General features: G+C 41.6%; 1 protein-coding gene across 2 annotated transcripts in view; it reads right to left on the bottom strand.

The window, feature by feature from the left end:
- CPNE4 (copine 4) overlaps positions 1–20,102 on the bottom strand; it is a 684,237-nt gene that overhangs the window by 355,097 nt on the left and 309,038 nt on the right. For both annotated transcript variants that reach the window (XM_042956193.1, XM_042902930.1), the window contains one exon: positions 11,503–11,683. In XM_042956193.1, coding sequence (XP_042812127.1) covers positions 11,503–11,683 — 181 coding nt within the window. The remainder of the gene's footprint in view (positions 1–11,502; positions 11,684–20,102) is intronic.

The following is a 20,102-nucleotide window of genomic DNA, read 5'->3' as shown; positions in this document are numbered from 1 at the left end:
AGTACTTCCAAAGTAGCTAGGTTCCCCACCCCCACCCCCAGAACACTATTTACAAGTCTTCAAAACAAACGCTGCAGTGACTCAGAATGGGGAAGTTGAGAATATTTCCTGTCCTAAGGTTCAAATAAAGACACTGAAGAACTTCACTCTCATTCCAGGGATTTCCATGGCTTAAAAAAAAAACCATTTAAGGGGTGCCTGGGTGGCTCAGTCAATTAAGCATCCAACTCTTGGTTTCGGCTCAGGTCATGATCCCACGGTTCATGGATTCGAGCTCCTGTAGGGCTCCATGCTGATAGTGCAGAGCTTGCTCGGGATTCTCTCTCTCCTTCTCTCTCTACCCCTGCCCTGCTTGCATGCTGTCTCTCTCTCTTTCTCTCTCTCTCCCTCTCCCTCTCTCTCTGCCACTGCCCTGCTTGCATGCTCTTGCGTGTGTGCTCACTCTCTCTCTCTCTCTTAAAATAAATACATAAACTTAAAAAAATAAAATGCCTTAAAAAAAACATTTAATCCCTGAGAGCCAACAAAAAAAACTTGCTACTTCCTCTATACTCAGTTGCTTCTGAAGCAGACAGAGGAGAAAACTAGGTGGAAGGAAGTTGTGTTTTCAGCAAATAATTTACTGTTTCCCATATTGTCTCAGCGAGAGATCCGGGAGGTGGATAAGTCATCCAGGAGGATAAGTCCAGATGGCGCCTAGGGTGGAGGAGAGAAGACACAGGGAGACCCCAGTCTCCAACACTAACTGTAGCTATAGCTCTCCTTGCCTGTCTCTGTTTCACTCTCCCCAGAGGAAGAAGAAAAAGGGAGAGAGGAAAAGAAGGGGAGCACAAAGAAGTTTAGAGCTAAAAGGATGTAAGGAAGGAAACAGAGGCTAACAGAGCCTGGTAACAAAGGGCTCCATACTCCTCATCCCTGAGTGGTAGGAAATGTCCTTCCAATATCATCTCATGACTCCATTCAACATAGTTACAATACTGCCTGAATAGTTTACACACAAACACATAAAGAAAATCCCTTCAAATCAAACTTTTTGCCTCGGGCACCAATAATCCTACCTCCATGTAAAAGGGATAAGCCTAGTGGTGTAGGTGAGTTCTAATTAGCTGAGTTCTCATTCTCCTAAATGAGAACAGGACAGTCCTCAAAAATCCAAGGGTCTTTGGAGGTGAACATGGGGAAATGGACCATGGAAATTAAATCCATCTAACTACTGAATTACAAGCATCTCTTGTGTCAGGCATTGTGGTAGGCACGAGGGATGCAAAGTCAATAAAACAGTCACAGCTTTAGTGTCCTAGAATTTACTTCTCCAATGACCTCCTGATATGTCTCTACTGCTCAGCCTCTAGCCACAGGGCATCAATTGTCAGAACACTTGAGGACCAACCAGCACATCTTTCTTTAGAAAACAATTCTTGAAAAATGACAAATGTTCCTTAATCATAGCAGTTATTGATCACTGACTCTGTTGTATCAATGACACTTACAAGCATTCAACAGGTATCGAGTCATTGAATCCTCATAATGGTAGCAGGTACCATTATGATATCTATTTTATAGGTGAGGAGACTGAGGCACAGAAAGGTTTGGCTAATTTGCCCATTGGTACATCTAACAACGGCTGGGGTAGGACTTCATTCTAGGTAGTCTGGCCCCATAGCCTCAGCTGAGAGCCCCTATGCATGCACCTTGGGGAACCTTTAGGAAGTCAGGCTAAAATTGTACAAATTAGGAGATTACAAGGATGTTTCAGGTATTTACCAAAGCAAATCTAATTTCTGTTAAAAAAAATAAATGCAAACAGTTTTAAATGAGTTAATGGATTCTCTGAGGAGAGGAAAACATGTTCATCTTAAGGATTAGTAGCATTATATGCGGTTACTCTACCTCCACAGAGGCCAGGATGGGAGAGACACAGAGTCATGGAGACAACATGGGCACTGGAGACACAAAGCTCTGGGTTCAAATCCCATCACCACTTCTTCCTAGTCTTGTGACCTTGGACATGCACTTTTCTCTGTGTTAGTTTTCTCACCTGTGAAATGGGTAAGCACAGTCTCTACCTTCTAATACTGTCATGAGGGTCGTAGAAAATGCATGTGAAGATTTAGCCCATGGCACATGGCAGACACTCAGACACTGAATGGTACTCATTTTTCTCAGAGGAGGGCAGTGAAGGATAGTGGCAGCGTAGTTTCTAGAGACAGACAGTCTGGGTTCAATCTGTCATGACTCCTCTACTTACTACTTGTGCTCCCCTTGAGCAAATTACTTAACTCTTCTGTGCCTCTATATAAAGTATATATGGAGTCCAAATTATAAGGTTGTTTTACTAATTAAATATGATGACACATACACAGTGCTTAGGAGATTATCTCATATACTGTATAACCATTCTCAGCATATTTCAAGGTATCATCATTAATAATTTTTAATGTTTGTTTATTTTTGAGAGAGAGAGAGGCAGAGTGCAAGTGGGGGAGGGGTAGAGAGGAAAACACAGAATCCAAAACAGACTCCAGGCTTTGAGCTATCAGCAAAGCGCCTGACAATGGGCTTGACCTCCCGAGCCTTGAGATCATGACCTGAGCCGAAGACAGATGCTTAACTGACTGAGCCACCCAGGCACCCCAAGGTATCATCAATAAACCACCATTACAATTAATTTTAAAAATATTAAATGGATTGAAATTATAAAAGAAAGATGATTTTCTTAAGGACATGATTATCAGTAGTGAGTCTAGTTTAAACATTAAAACAGGAACCCAGGAAGTATGTTGAAAACATCTTCCTGGAGAGGGTGAAGGTTGTTTAAGCCAGAGGCAGAGGGCTCTAAATCATAAACGCTTCCAGAAGCTCTTTCCCTGAACTGTAATTCCATCTTTCAAATACTCATCATGAGACTCAAGGTACATTATAAAAAGCCATGGTAACCAATGGCTCAGTCTAGATGTTCAACTGTGGCTTGCCAGTTCTACAAGCTAAGGGGGCAATGAAGCCCATGGCACGGTGCTTTCCTCACTGCAGGAGGATAGACATTATTCTTGCAACTGATAAATCCTCTCTGAGACACACAAGAGTTAATTAATTAATAGTCAACACAGGATTTCAGTTCAAATTGTTTTTCCCTCATTTGCAGACCCAAATTTCCATCTTGTGCAATTCCACTCTCAAACACCATGACATTGACAATTTTGAGATTTCAGTGATAAGAAAGCCACTCAGTCGCATCGTATGCAATGCATTTTTCTTCTCTCTTTTCACCCAAGTACATCATTTACAGACTGAACAGCAGGCAACTGCAGGCTCTGGTCAAAGAGAAGTGACCTCAGGCAGCAAGGAGGAAACATTTTTTGGTTCTAATATTTCATTTTGTTTTCTATTCAGTGCTTGGGGTAAGATTTCTAACATCACCTTTTTAGAGGAAAGAAATTATTCTTATTAAGGACTTGTTAAGGGGGGGGGGGGGGGTAGAAAACAACATCAAAGTTTTCCGGAGTGGGAGTCTGAGGCAAAACTGGAGTGAAAACTTTGTGAACAACTGAAGAAAACTGTTGTTTTTTATCATCTGTCATGCTAGGTGTCAGCCACCAAAACGCTACAAGTCAGCAAAGTGTGAACAGAAAATCTTTCAAGAAAGGAGGTTGTTTGTGATATCCAGAGGGAATGCTTTAATTGACTTAATTTTCATTTTTTCAGCTCTTGTCTGTGTCCACAACTGAGAGGTTAATTATGTTTGAGAGACCCAGCCCAGGCAGGTACAGGAGTGTAGTCTAAACTCAAATACTTCCAGGGGCCAGGCTAGGAGGGCAAATGATGGGACAGGCTGGCTAGCAGGATGCAGGAGGACAGACTCAGACTCTGGATACAGGCAGCTGCTACCCACGTTCAGCTCATTGTTGCACACAGATTAAAGTTTCCAAGGGCGCCTGGGTGGCTCAGTCAGTTAAGTGTTCAGATTCAGCTCAGGTCATGATCTCGTGGTTTGTAGTTTCAAGCCCCACATCGGGGTCTGTGCTGACAGCTCAGAGCCTGAAGCCTGCTTCAGATTCTGTGTCTCCCTCTCTCTCTGCCCCTACCCTACTCACACTCTGTCTCTCTCTCAAAAATAAATAAACATTAAAAAAAATTAAAGATTCCATGCTGCTAGTTTTTCTGGTTATTCTAAAGAAACCAGAAATCTGGAGTTTTATGAGAAAATAAAACTCCTGATCTTTAAGTTTTGTCAACCAGTGCAGACCTGCTTGAACACCATGAAGTCTGAACAAAATTATGTGTGGGACAGAGGTCTTGAGCTTCAAGTCGTAATCCCAGGTTAAGGTGAAAAGAATATAGATTTTGGAATCAACCAGATTCCAGCTTTCCTATTTATTAGCTGTGTGGCCTCAGGTGATTTGTTAATACTGCCCAGCCTCAGTTTCCTTACCTGGTTAGTAAAGTCTCCCTTGCAGGGTAGTTGTGAGGATTAGAAAGAATATATGTAAAAGGACTAATTCCAAGCTGGTGTTAACACATATAGATGGTTACTTTATTTTGTCATCACCCAAGTGTTCATATTGCCTGACCTATTTTCACAAAATTTTAGCACTCTGGAGTAAAGGAAAATCGATGATCTCTGTTACAGGTTACATGCAAAGCTGCTACTTAGGGCTTCACCTTCCTGGCTCAGACACAAACGGGTGATGGCTCACTACTGTCCCGAGCACAAATGGGTCTTGTTCTATGGAATTCTTCCATGAGCCCTCTAACCAAAAGGGAATTGCTGCAAAAATTCGCATCCCACTTATTTGGGAGGGGGCAAGCCCCCCCCCCCCCCCGACAGACTCCTATTTCCCCTTCAGTGCTGCCTGCTAGCAGGGATGAAAGATCATATGGCAAACACACCCGACATGTGGATGGATAGGAAGTGGGGAGAGAGGACAGAAAGTAAGGAGAGGTGGAAGAGTGATTTATTTTTATCCCCATCCCACATAAAGGTAACCTCTGCACCCTTGAGATGGTCTACTGTAGCATAAGCCCTGACATGTTTTTTCTGTTTTGCAAAGCTGGTACCTGATTTAACCTTCCACTGTTCAGGCTTTCAAAGAAGTATCCACTTCAAAGAGGACTATCTCAAATAAACACACAGGCAGCCACTGACTTCCTAAAGAGCCAGGCCACCTCCCCCACTGATGCTCTTTTGTTTTAGAAACCTTGATTGATTTTGAATAGTGACCATTTGGTCCCCTTGTTTTTTTCTCTTCCTGCACTTTGAATTTCCTCTTACGTTTTAAATTCATCAACAAAGAGTGGGCCTGCAAAACTCTAGGCCCCCACGCTCAACCCCAATAAAAACAGAACCCCAGGCTCATGTGCACACTCCCTCTCTCTCATTCTACCCAAGACCTTGCTGAGTAGCCCCAGGTGTTCTATCTAATTTCTAGGTCCTGTAAGCAACAAACCTTTATTTTTTCAAAGTTCCCTGATGGTTATTGCTGAAAGACATCTTGCAATCTTAAGAACCACAAGTGTAGGTCCACCCACCACACTGGTTATAGATAGGCTGAGACGCCATAAAACATCTACCCACTGCACATTCAGGGGAAGGAAGAGTTAATTTAAGTCCGGACCTTGTTTTGAGCCCTCTTCCTCAAAGTCACATAATCTTCCAAGCCGCCAGCCCTCCCTCTCTAAGACAGAGTTCTTCTACTAGACTCTGAGGTCTTTGAGGATACAAACCAGATTCTATCATGATACCCAATATGTACTAGAATTAATTTCAATGTCTGTAACACCTTCTCATGAGGCTATTATAAGAAGCAAATGAAATAATGTAAGTAGATGGCGTTCGTGAATATAAAGTGCTATATGGATATATTATTATAAACAATAATAATCTTGCATCAGGGTGCACTGATAATTATTAGATAACCACACTAATTGCTACTAACAATTATTATTATTATCAACAATTTACCAAAGCACATGATTCATCATAACATGTTTTCATAATGGAATTGATCCAAGGGTAATTAGTTCTCAGAATTACTTAGAGCTTCCTATAGAGAAACTCAAACACTGTGTATTAAAATTAAATGTAAAAATGGAATTAAAGGTGATTAGAGCAACATCCTGGCAATGTGGGAATAATTTGGCTTTTTCCAATAAGGACAAGTACATGCCACTTATAGGATTTCTGCCAAGGGCCATGGCACTGCGGGCTTAGCTCTGCTTCATGGAGAATATCCAGTGTACCCAAGGGATACAGCATATGCTCTAGGAAACTGAATACAAGTCTTTAGTTCACAAGGGCCCTTGTCTTTTGAATCCCTGAGAAGTATTAATTTTTCCCACTTGGATATGTTGCCTGGTTCCAAAAGTTAGTGAACACATCAGTACTCACCAGAAGGCAGGAGGAAATTATTTCCACTCTTCATTGGATAATGGAATATGGTCTAAATATCATTACACTGAACTGTACCATACACTGTTGCCCCATATGGCTAGGTGTGAGTGCAGGGAGGATTTTTTTTAATGAGTATGATTCTAAATTAGGGAAATTAAATGGTAACTTGGAAATTCTGTTTGGAATGTACATCCAACTAACAAGTATTTTTTTTTCCTTCTTTTCTAACACTTATAATCATGGCCATTGAAGATTTGCTGAAAGTTTCACCCAACAAGAATACCATCCCATCTCCATATTCTGGGAGGAAACAAAAGCATCCTCTCTCTTTTCTCAGTCCTCAGATATTCATTCCAAACTCCGTGCATCTGCAAAGAGCAACCGTCTCTTGTGCATTTCAGTACAATTGATTTCCAATATTTCAAAGACATAGATTTATCCTCATTGACCCTTAATACTATTAACAGCACAGGAGGTCAGACTGTAGGTCTTTTTGAGTCTAAAAATCAGGTTTACAGTGTCATGATCACTTTAGAGGCCAATGTTCTTTTTCCAGGGCTAACAAGCTACAGCATATTAAAAGAGCAAACTGTTCGCTTCCATATGGGAAGGCCATCTGAAAGCAGTTCTAACTACTGCAGTAGTAACCTGAGCTGTGAACCAGGGCAAAACGGGGCCCTTTCCCTGCTGCAGTTCCATTATGAAAAGCAGAGGCCAGTAATCACAATAAAAAAGAAATGTCAAAACCCTAGTTACATCTCCCCAAACCCAGTGAAGTTGTAAAATTAAGAGCCTACTCTAACATTTTTACAAACTCTCCTCTTCCCCACCCACCCAGCCAAATTCTCTAGCACACCAAAAGACTCTGGAACCATACTACTTACAATTACTCTTAAATTAATTAAAATTAAATATTTAAAAATTTTAGTTCTTCAGTTACACTATCCACCTTTCAGGTGCTGGTAGCCACATGTGGTAATGACTACCTTGTCCGACACAACAGATGGGGAACATTTCTATCACTGCAGCAAGTTCCAGTGGACAGTGCTGACTGGAGAGCCTCTTTAGTCAAACTTTATTTATTTTTTTAAATTTTTTAATGTTTATTTATTTTAGAGAGAGACAGAGCACAAGCAGGGGAGGAGTAGAAAGGGGGAGATACAGAACGGAAGCAGGCTCCAGGCTCTGAGCTGTCAGCACAGAGCCCGACCTGGGGCTCAAACCCATGAACCACGAGATCATGACCTGAGCTGAAGTCAACTGCTCAACCAACTGAACCACCAGGCGCCCCTTAGCCAAACTTTAAAATTCCCTCTGAAAGATATGCTCCCCTTGCTTTTCTCTCTCTCTCACCTTGTCACATCCCCCCCAACAATCTCTTCATTATGCAAATCAGCTTAGCCTCTTTGTTTTTTTCTCCACTTAATCAATTACCAGATTTCCCCACAAAAAAAAAGACATGCACACAGCCAGCATGAATTCTATTCTGCAAGGATTTCTCTCAGTTCTCTAACAGTGTACATGGAAATCTCTCTGCAAATCCAGATGTATTGTAGGGGGTAGACACAGGTAAATGCATCAATAAATCTTATCCCGTGTCCATGTTTGCTAGCCTTCACTAAGCAAGGATAGTAGTCGCTACATGGTTTAAATAGACTGTCAGATGCTTTTAACTTGTAGCATAGGTGTGCTTCTAACTCCTAGAATTTGCTGAATTTGTACTGAAAAGTAGGTGTTAGCGTTAAACAAACATGCATTACTTGATGAGACAGGGAATGATGATCCAAGTTACTGTGAGTTGTCGAAGGTTTATGTGCTGGCCATGTACATCTTTGCTCTCAAGTGCACTCTGTACTCTTTCCCTGCAAACCTTGTCAATGGGCTTCTATCAAGGTTTGGTCAGTGGAAGGCACAGTGAGATACATGAGAGCAACAGGCAGGCAGATATCAGGGTACCCTCACCTCCCTTGCAGGCAGCATTTCCAGCACTATCCACATCTCCTCTATCTTCTTGGCTCCCACCAGACAGGCCTTCCTTCCATGGATCCAGCCTCTGCTAGATAGGTGTTTGGTTCCAGTACTCCCACCTCCCCCTCTGGCCCCTCTGGCCCAGTGGTGTGCTGATAAATGTTTACCAAATGGCTCTGAGTGGGAGTCGAGCCCTGATTAGAAATATCTGCCAAGTCTGTGGTCTAAATACCAACACCACAACTGTGTGCAAAGTTCCCGAATACGTAAGAGTCAGCTTTCACAAACCTATACAAGATGGCCTGGGCACACTACTGCCCCACCCTAAGCAAAGTAACAGGTTCCTGTCATTGATGCCTGCATTCCCTCACTGTCCCTATTTAGTTTCTCAGCATTTCCAACTCCTTTATTACTAGGTACCTGAATTAAATCCTTTATTAGCTACCTAGCATGGGCTCTGTTGTTCTGACTGTATCCTGAATGCATACTGTTAAGAGTATAAACTAGATTACAGAAGTGTTTCTCAAAGTGCCAGATTATAAATCAGCCTATTGCTCTGTATGCTGGAAGATCAGCTGACATTATTGTTTTTAAAGAGTAAGACTGTTTAGATGAACGAAGCGGGGAATCAATTTACACTGTGGCACAAGTTTCTTATCTGCGCACTGCTAACAGAGTTTGTGAGCTGGTAGCTGTGTGCAGACCATACTTTGAGTAACACTGTAATACAGCACTCTGGAAAAGCAATGTGGCAATACGTATCACAGCCCCCAAAGTTTCCTATCTTTGTACCAGTAGTTCCACTTGGACAATCTCTCCTAGGAACTCATGGAAAAGTAGGGAACAGCATTATGCACAAAGATACTCATTGCAGTTTAAAATAGGGTATTTTTGTTTGTTTGTTTTTTTATTTTTTTAACGTTTATTCATTTTTTGATAGAGACAGAGCGTGAGTGGGGGAGGGGCAGAGAGAGAGGGAGACACAGAATCCGAAGCAGGCTCCAGGCTCCGAACTGACAGCACAGAGCCTGAAGTGGGGCTCAAACGCACGGGCCGTGAGATCATGACCTGAGCCGAAGTCGGACGCCCAACTGACTGAGCCACCCCGGTGCCCCTAAAATAGGGTATTTTGGGAAGCAACTTCAAAGTGGAAAAAAACAGGAAAATTAGTAAATAAATTCATGTGATGGGATATTATGCAACTTTAAAAATTGTAATGATTAATATTACACCAATATAGAAAAATATATACTACTAGGTAATAAAATGAGGAAAGAAAATTTTACATGCATAAGAATCATGTGAGAATATGAATGCCAGAAGGAAAAGACATATATACAAATAATAGTTGTCTTATGCAAAGGGGGCATTAGGAGATGAATTTCTTTCTAATTTCTTTCCTCTCATTTTCAAAGAGTAATGTTTTCCCTAATGCAGGCTGCCATTTCATTTTGTTAAATAAAAAGTTAAAAACCATAAAACCCATCAACAGAGTCAATGAGACTATTTAGAAGGGAAAAAAACACATTACACATTAAGAGACCTATGAACGCTATTTTACGTTCACAATATAAGCACTGGAAAAGTCTTAAGTCCAAGACCCCCAGACTGCTCATCTGTCCTGCATTCCTCCAGGCAAGATGCCTCCACCTGAATTCCATGTGCTCACTCACCCCGACCAAACCTCCCCTTCAGAGAAGTGGCTTTTATCACATATGTAAGAATAAGCAAACAGGCTGCTTTTGAGCCCTCTTTCTTCTGTGGAATGGAAGCTTTTACCTCCTGGAACAGCATCTTCCAGCTATTTGCAAATAGTTGGAAGAAGTACTGAAGACTGGAGGAGTTTGTTGTAATGGACCCAAAGTTGATAGTAACCTCTACCACTGCTCTGCTCAGCAAGGCTTCAAACCCCTTCTCCAAATTCCACGGAGTACCTGGTTCCCTTAGAGATGATAATTACTGCTCCCTCTGCTGTATCTCCCCAACTCCCACCCCTCCTCTCCATCCCACTATTCACCTCACACCAGATCTTTAAAACATTGCTTACTCAGGGGCGCCTGGGTGGCTCAGTCAGTTAAGTGTGCAATTTAAAACATGGTTTGTGTGTTCAAGCCCTGTGTCAGGTTCTCTACTGACAGCTCAGAGCCTGGAGCCTGCTTCAGATTCTGTGTCTCCCTCTCTCTCTGCCCCTCCCCCACTCACATACTGTGTGTGTGTCTCTCTCTCTCAAAAATAAGAGAGCATTAAAAAAATTAAAAAAAAAAGACATTGCTTCCTCAGACCAGGTATTTAGGAAAAAGGAAAGCCAAACCAAAATAGAACTTAAAAAATAGCTCTCATTAGGGGCATCTGGGTGGCTCAGTCAGTTAAGCATCTGACTTTGGCTCAGGTCATGATCTCATGGTTCCTGAGTTGGAGCCCCTCTGAGGATCCTCTGTCTCCCTCTCTCTGCCCCTCCCCTGCTCATTCTCTCCCTCCCTCCCGCCTCAAAAATTAATAAACATTAAAAAAAAGAGTCCTCATCCAATCTGTTTCAACTTTTAAATCAATTAACAAACCCAACTGCAGAATTCAACCTGCAGTGTTGCCACACAAACCACCAAAGACCACACTGGTACCCACCATCAGTATAAAATAGCAAGAAAGAGCTCAGGCTCTGGAGCCCAGCAGCCTGGTTGTTAAGTATCAGATTTTCCATTTACAAGCTGAATGATCTTGGGCACATCCTTAACCTTTCTGTGTTTCCTCACCTGTTTCCTCACAGGATTGTTGTGACGAGCAAATTAGTTATTTTTACATAAAGCACTTGGAACAGTGCCTGACCCTTGGTGAGTATCCAATAAAATGTAGCTAATATTAAGTTTTCGCTCCAAAAAATAAATGTTATGTCATGTGGCTTCTGTCAGGCACTCCTCCCTGCTCTTCCCCAAGGGTCACTAAGTCTACAATGAACACAAAGATTAAGGGTAAATGTCAAAATATCCACAGCATTAAAGCAGTCGCGTCAAAGCATCACAATGCAAGCAGAAATATGATTGTATTCATTTCAAGAATTTTCTATCTCATCAAAATAAACCACCTGAAGAAAGGAAATGCAAAAACATTTCTGAATCAACCCTCCAGTCCATTGCCTTGGACATGCCTACCTCAAACCACTGCCCGTGGGACTGCATCTTGAGGATGACACAGGGGTCTGGTTTGGAAAGAGCATCTCTGTCGGAAATGCCTTTGCATGCCACACGCAGCTCAACTTTGGTCAGGCAAGGGCTGTTAAAGATTCCCAGCGTATTGGCAGCCGACTCATAAATGTTGCTCATCTTCTTCATTCTGTTTTAGGAAGAAAAAGAGGAAAAAAGACATGCCAATCACCACAGTATTTGTTAAAGGAGAAAGCCTTCCAATCATCTTTCAGAATCTTGTTCAATACACAAGTTCTAATATTGAATGTATTTATTACCTCGCTTTTCACCCCAGTGGCACAGTTCCAATGAAACAAACAAACAAACAAAACCAAAGAAACAGAGAAAAACCCCAACAGGTGCTGGTGCACTTGGCTAACAACGTTATTTTTCTATATGATTTGCATACATTTGCATAGCAAAATTTTTAGCTTGTGAAACAAAATTAATGAATTAGTGCAAACCGTAATCCAGCTCTATATTAAGTGTGTGGCTTGTGTGAAATTTTACAGATTTGCTGGCTAATCAATTTAATCACATTCCAAGTTTCCAAGACTCCCTAAAAATCCAGGTCTCCTTCTTCTACGTGATGGCACAGAGAGGATATCGTCCTCCCTGAGACACAGTCCAAATTTCCCTTTCCTAAACCCTGGCCCATCTTCTCAAGATAGCCAGCCAGCTCCAGGAGAGAGGCCCAGAATCTGATTCTGTGCTCCAAGTGCAGAAGTGTCTCCTCAGCTTTCATCCCTCTTACCCGCCACATCGGAATTCAGAATCAAAAGGAAGAAAGTAAGAGGGAGACTGTGAGATAGGAATAGCACAGCCTCTGATTCTGAACTCATGGCAAAAGGAGCCAAAATAAGCACTGCAGTCCCCTCTCCCATCTCCACAGGATAACCTTTATGGTAACACTTGGCCTCATGGCGGCCTGGGCTACCGGGAATCCCCCAGAAGCCACCAACACTTTCCACCTTCTCTGAGGAGGATTGGACCTGTGAAGATATTGGAAGCTTCTCTCAGGAGTGAAAGTCAATGTCCTTCTCTTTGAATTCTGTTTCCTTGCAGATTCCTTAGGAAAACAGCAATGACTTCCTCAACCTCACACAGCATCAGGGCCCTGGCTTGGAATTTCTTCATCTATAAAATGAGGGCAATCCCTCCTCTCCTTCCCTTTTCCACAAATATTCAGTGAGTTTCCCCTTGGTACCTGGCACCATACTAGGTTCAAGTACACCATGCTACCTCTTTCACAAGGTGACGAGTGTGCCTTAGTATTACACACCACACACAAACACACGCAGACACACACACACACACACACACACACACACACACACACACACACACGTGCACGCCCCAGCTAGTCTCTCCAAACTTAGCTGCTAGCTCCATGCCAAAGCCAAGCCTTTTCCAATCTGACAATGCCCCACCCTCATGACAGATACATCCAATCTTCTCTCCCAATGCTCTTTTACAAAGTTCTCCACTCTTGCCCTCCATCCTTCTTCCATTTTCCTTCCTTCCTTCTTTTTCATTTTCTCTCTCATCTCCTGCCTCCCTCCATTGTTCTGTTCTTTTCTCTTTTTCTTTCTTTTTTCTTTCTTTCTTTCTTTCTTTCTTTCTTTCTTTCTTTCTTTCTTTTTCTTTTTTCTTTTCCTTTTTCTTTTCTTTTCCTTCCTTCCTTCCTTCCTTCCTTCCTTCCCTTTCACTTCCAACTCTGCAGTGCCCTATTTATCTAATTATTATGAACATTGGTTTTCCCCTATATATACTGAAGGGAAAGTGTATTGACTGCCACAAAGTCATGTCCTTGAACAGGAAAGGACAAACTATGTCTTCTGCGTCAAATGTGGCTTGACCATTTGTTTCAGTAAATAAAGATTTATTGGAACACAGGCAAGCTCATTCATTTACATATAGTGTGTGGTTGCTTTCAGTGCAACTGCAGAGTTGAGTAGTTGCAACAGAGACTACATGGCCTGCAAAGCCTAAAATATTTACCATCTGGCCCTCTTTAGAAAATGTTTTCCAAGCTCCACTCTTAAATATCAGGTAAGGAGAATTTACAGTTGGGGAAGAATTACAGTTCTGTTTTAGTATCTGTTATGGGATCAGCTTGAGGACAAGAGTTGCTCTATGTTCAACCATACTGAACATTAACAAGGATTTGTGGACATTCTTTTTTACATATAAGAAAATTCAAGCTCAGAAAGAACTGGCACCTTACCCATGTCACACAGTTATTCTAATCACAGAACTGGGGCCAAAATGCCAGTTTTCTATCCCCTAGCCCAGAGCTGTTTTTACTACTCATAATACCTTTAGCTGGAGAATGCTTGAATCTATTAAGGATCAGTGAATATACTATCCCTGATTTATTTCAACCTCCATAAAGAATCATATTTTCCTTCTATTTTTAAGTAAATTTTACTCATGTATAGGAAATTTACAAATCATAAATGCACAGCTTAATAAATTGTCCCTCTAATTTTACACGTTGTGAGTAGACCAATTATTAAAGCAACGTAGAAGACAGAGCATATATATATGAGATGCAAGTTTAAAAAAACAGTGGGAAAAAAAGAAGGAATAGACTACTGGAACATGGCTTTGTGTTCAGGTAGTGTTGGAAGTATGTTGTGAGGACTTTATCAACTTTTTGATAAAGATAGCTCATTCTTCAATCAATGTCTTCCTGGATTCTGCTTTTCCCAATGCATTAACTGGTTCCTTGGAATTCACATTTCCCTTGTGCTGTTCTAAGTGGTCTTTCCTATCTCTAGGAGGTATTATCTCTTCTAACAGCTCCTATCCTTGTAGACTCATGCCTGTGTCCATCTCTTTTCTCTTTTTCTTGTTTTATTTTATTTTTCTTAAATAATTCATTTTTCAAAACAATTTATTTTTTGATTCACAGCAAAACTGAGAAGAAGGTACAAAGATTTCCTATATCCCCTCTTCCCCCACCTGCGTATCCTTCTCCTCATCAAAGTGCCCCACCAGAGTGTATCTGTTACAACTGAGGAACCTACATTGCCTCATCATTATCATCCAGAGTCCATAGTTGACATTAGAGTTCACTCTTCATGTTGCATATTCTGTGGGTTTAGACAAATATATAATGGCATGGACCTACCATTATAGTATCATACAGAGTAGTTTCACTGCCCTAAAAATCCTCTGTGCTCTCTCTATCCATTCCTGCCTCCCCGCTAACCCTTGGCAACCACTGATCTTTTTACTGTCTCCATAGTTTTGCCTTTTCCCAGAATGCCATATAGTTAGAATCATAGAGTTTATAGCCTTTTCAGATTGGCCCCTTTCATCCATCCACTTTCTTGACCCACTGACTCCTTTATATAGAACACAAGCTTTTTGTACAGAATGAGACATCTTCTCTAATGTCTAGTCTTAATCGTGAGGTATAATGGAAAAAAAGATTCTATCAAGGAGACATGTAGTTCCTTCCAGGTTCAAATTCTGGCTTCTCTGCTAACTAAGTGTGTGACCGTGAGCAGGGTACTTAATACCTAGTCTGAAGAGTTGCTATGATAAGCAGATGAAATAATGTATGTAAAGTGATTAGCATAATGCCAGGTATACAGTAGGTGCTCCAAAAGTAGAGCTATTATTATTGTAATCTGACTGCTCTCAGTATTAAATTATTCATTTTCCCACTGCCAACTGAAACTCTTTTAGGATTCCCACTGTTACTTTAAGATCAAAGTTCTACTAGCCACCTTAAATGCATTCTGTCTTTGCAGCCCACAACTGGGCATAGCACTCTCCACCTATTCATACAGCCACCTTCCAAATCAGTAGTTTATCTGAAGATTCAAATACATTAACCAGTAACTCTCATACATTCACAAGGCAGGTAGTAAAACAATGGTAACAATATGTGGGGCACCCACGTGGCTCAGTGGGTTGAGTATCCAACTCTTAATTTTGGCTCAGGTCATGATCCCAGGGTCATGGGATTGACCCCTGCGTCAGCTTCAGCAGGGCTCCGTGCTGAGCATGGATCCCTTTTAAGATTCTCTCACTCCCTCTGCCCCTCTCCCGTACTTGCGTGCGCGCTCTCTCTTTCTAAAAAATCAAAAAACAATCCAGTTGCAGGTGCCAAAAACTGTCCACAGTTTTTTTTGTTATTAAGAAGTCTTCTTGAAATATATACATAATTTGTGCATATAATCATTAATGATATATCCTACATAGTACTCAGAGCTATTTATTAGTTGATAGGAAATTAAATAGTTTACAAATGAATACACAAATGAACCAGGGCACATGGTTAGAAATTTTTTTTAATCAATGGGGTACATGATCCAGAAATTTTATGGATCATTCCTTTAGGCAATGGGAAACACTTGGAGGATTTAAAGCTCAGAAAATTAACATGATGAAATAAGCATTTGATGAAGATCAATCTGGTGCCAATGTGATGGTTGGAATGAAGGACAGAAAAAAGTTTGTGATTATCCAAGGCTGCTATGCTGGTCATTACCTATTTCTTCCTTCCTCTTTGATTCGTCTCCCTTTTTCTCTTACTTAGTTATCTCAGACACTGACTTGTATTGACTGCCAGCTCATTGCTGGCTACTTTCCTGTTGATATGGTCTGAATGTTTGTGTCCACCCACCCCCTTCCCCAAATTCAGACATTGAAATCCTAGCCCCCAAAGGTGATAGTATTAGTAGGTGGGGACTTTGGGGTGATTAGGTCATGAGAGTGGAGCCCTTATGAATGAGATTAGTGCTCTTAAAAAAGAGATCCCATAGAGTGTCCTAGGCCCTTCCACTACATGAGGATACAATGAGAAGTATGTGATGCAGGAGAGAACCCTCACCTGCATGCTGTTCTTGAAGCCCACCCTGATCTTGAACTTGCAGACTCCAAAACTGTGAGAAATAAATTTCTGTTGTTCATAAGCCACCAAGTCTATGGTGCTTTGTGACAGCAGTTCATATAGACTTAAGACACCTGTTGGGTTTGACTAAAGGGATGTAGACCCAGGGAAGGGAGGGAGAGAATATTTCTTCCTAACTCCTACCCTGTTCCTTAGCAGTGGAAATTCCCAGAATGACCCTGGTCCTGTCAGACAATTCTATCTCCAAGGTTATAGCTCTCACTGCACTTTGGTAATACTGTTTCCTCCTTTTGTTCTACCAGTTTTATGGGTAGTATTAATTTCCTACAAGTCTTAAGTTGGGCATCGTAGAGGCAGAGACTGAAACAGGGTTTCAGATGTACTTGATTAACTGAGCAGAGGATAGAAAGGAAGTGAAGGAAGCAAGGAAGTAGCCTCAGTAGAGGTCCAACCGCTGAAGCATGGTTCCAACGGGGGCTCTCTAGCATGGATTATAACATGGGTTTGTCCGCCTCATGGAAAGAGGTCCGGCCTCTTAAATAATCCCATATAAGTCAGTCATGCCAGGGTAGAGAAAGCATAACCTCTTAGTTTTGGTCCCTATCCCCACTGGCTAAGAGTAGTCAATGCTTCAGAAAAGAGGCAGCTGTGAGCCATTAACAGCCAACACTCACCACCACTGGGGGATGGATCCACTAAATTGATAAAGGGATCTGGGCAGAATATCAACAGGGTCTATTTCACCTCACTGGTTAATCTCTGGTGTGTGTGTGTGCGCATATATATATATATACGTATATACGTATATATATATATATATATATATATATATATATATATACGTATATACGTATATATATATATATATATAAACTCCTTTAGGTCAGAGACTATTCTTATAGTTTACTGTATCCCCAATAATGTTCATCTTGATAATATTTGTAGACTGAAGACGAAACCAATACAAACCTTCAATTCAGATGGGGAGTGGAAGACAGCATTTAGGTAAGATGTAGATACTGAAGATAAAACTCCTAACCTTTCACAATTATACCTAGCGTCCTGGCTTACCTTCATGTCCATGCACAAATGAAAGCCCTGAGCAGATATACTGGAGTTCATGAGTTCTGGCTGCCCAGAGAACAATAGTCCTGACCTTGACTTTGGAGGTGCTACATAGACAGTGAAGTCGAATTGCTTGGCTTTGGCCCAGCAGAAGCTCACTGCTGAAAGGTGATCACAAAATATGGCTCTGTCAACGAGTGATCAGCTACCTCCAGACACAGATAAGTGAAGTAAACAACTAATTTCACACTCTGTTAGAGAACAGGATTAATATGACCAGATTATCAATACATTTTCCGAGGCCTGTTTAAATCCTCTTTGTTGCCTTTCGTACAATACCTTGGTTTTACAGAGACTAATGTCTGCTGAGAATTATTTTGATGAAAGCTGACTTTTGGCCAATTTTAGAAGCAAATTATAATTGTCCTTTCACTCAGATAATTTAAGTTATATTAAAAAAAAAAAAAAAAAACCACCACTTCAGCATATCCACACTCTGTAACAGGACAAACTGATCCTGAAACTTAATTAGGTTCTGAATGAGTTGCAAATAACGCCAAGACAATAGAGAGCTCAAGAGGGAAGAGAATCAGCTTGAGTTCACAGGGGAACCAACTGAGCAGAGCTTGTCTTAAAACTGTGTTAAGAATAAGTGCATAATCACTGTTCTGCTTGCTTTGGCATTACTTGGCCTTTTTAAATGTCACAGCACATCCAGGGAAGGCTGGTGTGCTGGATATCTCTATCGCACAACATTTCCATCTTGATTCAAGAAATATGTATGAGGTTTCTGCTACGTGCCTGGCACTGTGCTGGATGCTGGAGGCAGCAGGCATTCATTCACTCAGCTGAAGATAAACCAGATGCTACTCCACTAGGACTCATCAATTTATTTCGTATTCAATATTCCTTGGTATACTTTTAGATCAAGAAAAAATCTACTCGGGGCACCTGGCTGCCTCAGTCATTGGAGCATGCTACTCCTGATCTCAGGGTTGTAAGTTCAAGCCCCACACTGGGTGTAAAGATTACTTAAAAATAAAATCTTAAAAAAAAAGGGGCGCCTGGGTGGCGCAGTCGGTTAAGCGTCCGACTTCAGCCAGGTCACGATCTCGCGGTCCGTGAGTTCGAGCCCCGCGTCAGGCTCTGGGCTGATGGCTCGGAGCCTGGAGCCTGTTTCCGATTCTGTGTCTCCCTCTCTCTCTGCCCCTCCCCTGTTCATGCTCTGTCTCTCTCTGTCCCAAGGAGCCTGGAGCCTGTTTCCGATTCTGTGTCTCCCTTTCTCTCTGCCCCTCCCCTGTTCATGCTCTGTCTCTCTCTGTCCCAAAAATAAAAAACGTTGAAAAAAAAAATCTTAAAAAAAAAAAAAAAAAGAATAAATCTGCTCTTAGGTGGCAAGCACTAAGCCAGTCCATCTGCCCAAGGGTTCATATTCTGGAGCAGCACTTTTCAGACTTTAACATGATCATAAATCATGATCATAAGTCATGGGGAGCTTGTTAAAACATAGTTCCTGTTTCAAGAGTCTGTGGTGGGGCCTCCGATTCTGCTTCTGATTCTGTCACTGATCTTACTGGCTTTTGGACCACACTTTGAGTAGCAAGGTTTTTGAATATAAATTCAGCATTTATAAAATGAGACAAACTGTTCCAGGGGTTGTTTATCTTAAGATCAGACACCCACAAAGGAACTGCAGAAAGGCATAGAGGATAAGAGTGTGGATGAAGCATTAAAGAGAGCATTTGAGGCTAATACAAGTATTACTCACTTGTATGACTCTGGGCAAATTACTGGAATCCTCTCTACCTCAGTTTTATAATGTGGAAATGGGATAATCATAGTCCCTATCTTGTAGAGTTGTCTTGAGCTTTAAATGAATGAATCCACATAAATTCCTCAGAAGAGTGCCTAGTCTACAATGAGCATTCAATAAATGCAAATTGTACTTTCTAGAAATTATACCAGGAAGTTCAGGTAACATTTATCAAGCTCTTCTATATCTGACAGGCACTGGACATTAAGTCATCAGATCCCCAGGAGAATCCCTCACCTGATCCTCAAGAGAATCCCATGGTAGGTGTTGGTAGGACACTCATTTCCCAGGACAGGACCACAGCTCACAGAAGTGCAACAATTGCACTTGGCTAACCAGGCACAGAGTAAGGACAAGGATTTGAACCCAGAACTTCAGGGCCAGAATTTGGGCCCTTACCCACTCTGCCATGCTTGCCTCTCCTATGGGACAGCTACTTAAGTAGACTTTCCAAAAAAAGCATACAACGCTTCCCAACATTTTCTTGATACACCTGGTTCTTCTGAATGTCTGTCTGACTGCAGCCGCCCCCCGCCCTGTTTTTGTCCACCCCATAAAACCTGCAGCACCCTTCTCTCTCAGTCTCCCAGGCTTTTAGATCCTTTTTTAAAAATTTCTTTCATAGAGAGTCTTTATTTTGTAAATTAATCTGCCCTCTAGGTTTCTCTCCTCTCACAACTTTAATCATTACTTCCCCTGTCAGCTCCCCCTTTGGCAGCGCAAACACTGAATCTTCCCAAGAGGGCGGGAAAGGGAGAAAAGCTGTGAATATTTATACTTTCTGTCCTCATCAAGCATACGATTCTCTATAAATCTCTT

Source organism: Panthera leo, chromosome C2 (assembly GCF_018350215.1).
Source record: "Panthera leo isolate Ple1 chromosome C2, P.leo_Ple1_pat1.1, whole genome shotgun sequence".
Classification (NCBI taxonomy): Eukaryota; Metazoa; Chordata; class Mammalia; order Carnivora; family Felidae; genus Panthera; species Panthera leo.
The sequence above is the reverse complement of the archived record's forward strand: the minus strand, read 5'-3'. Positions and strand labels throughout refer to the sequence as shown.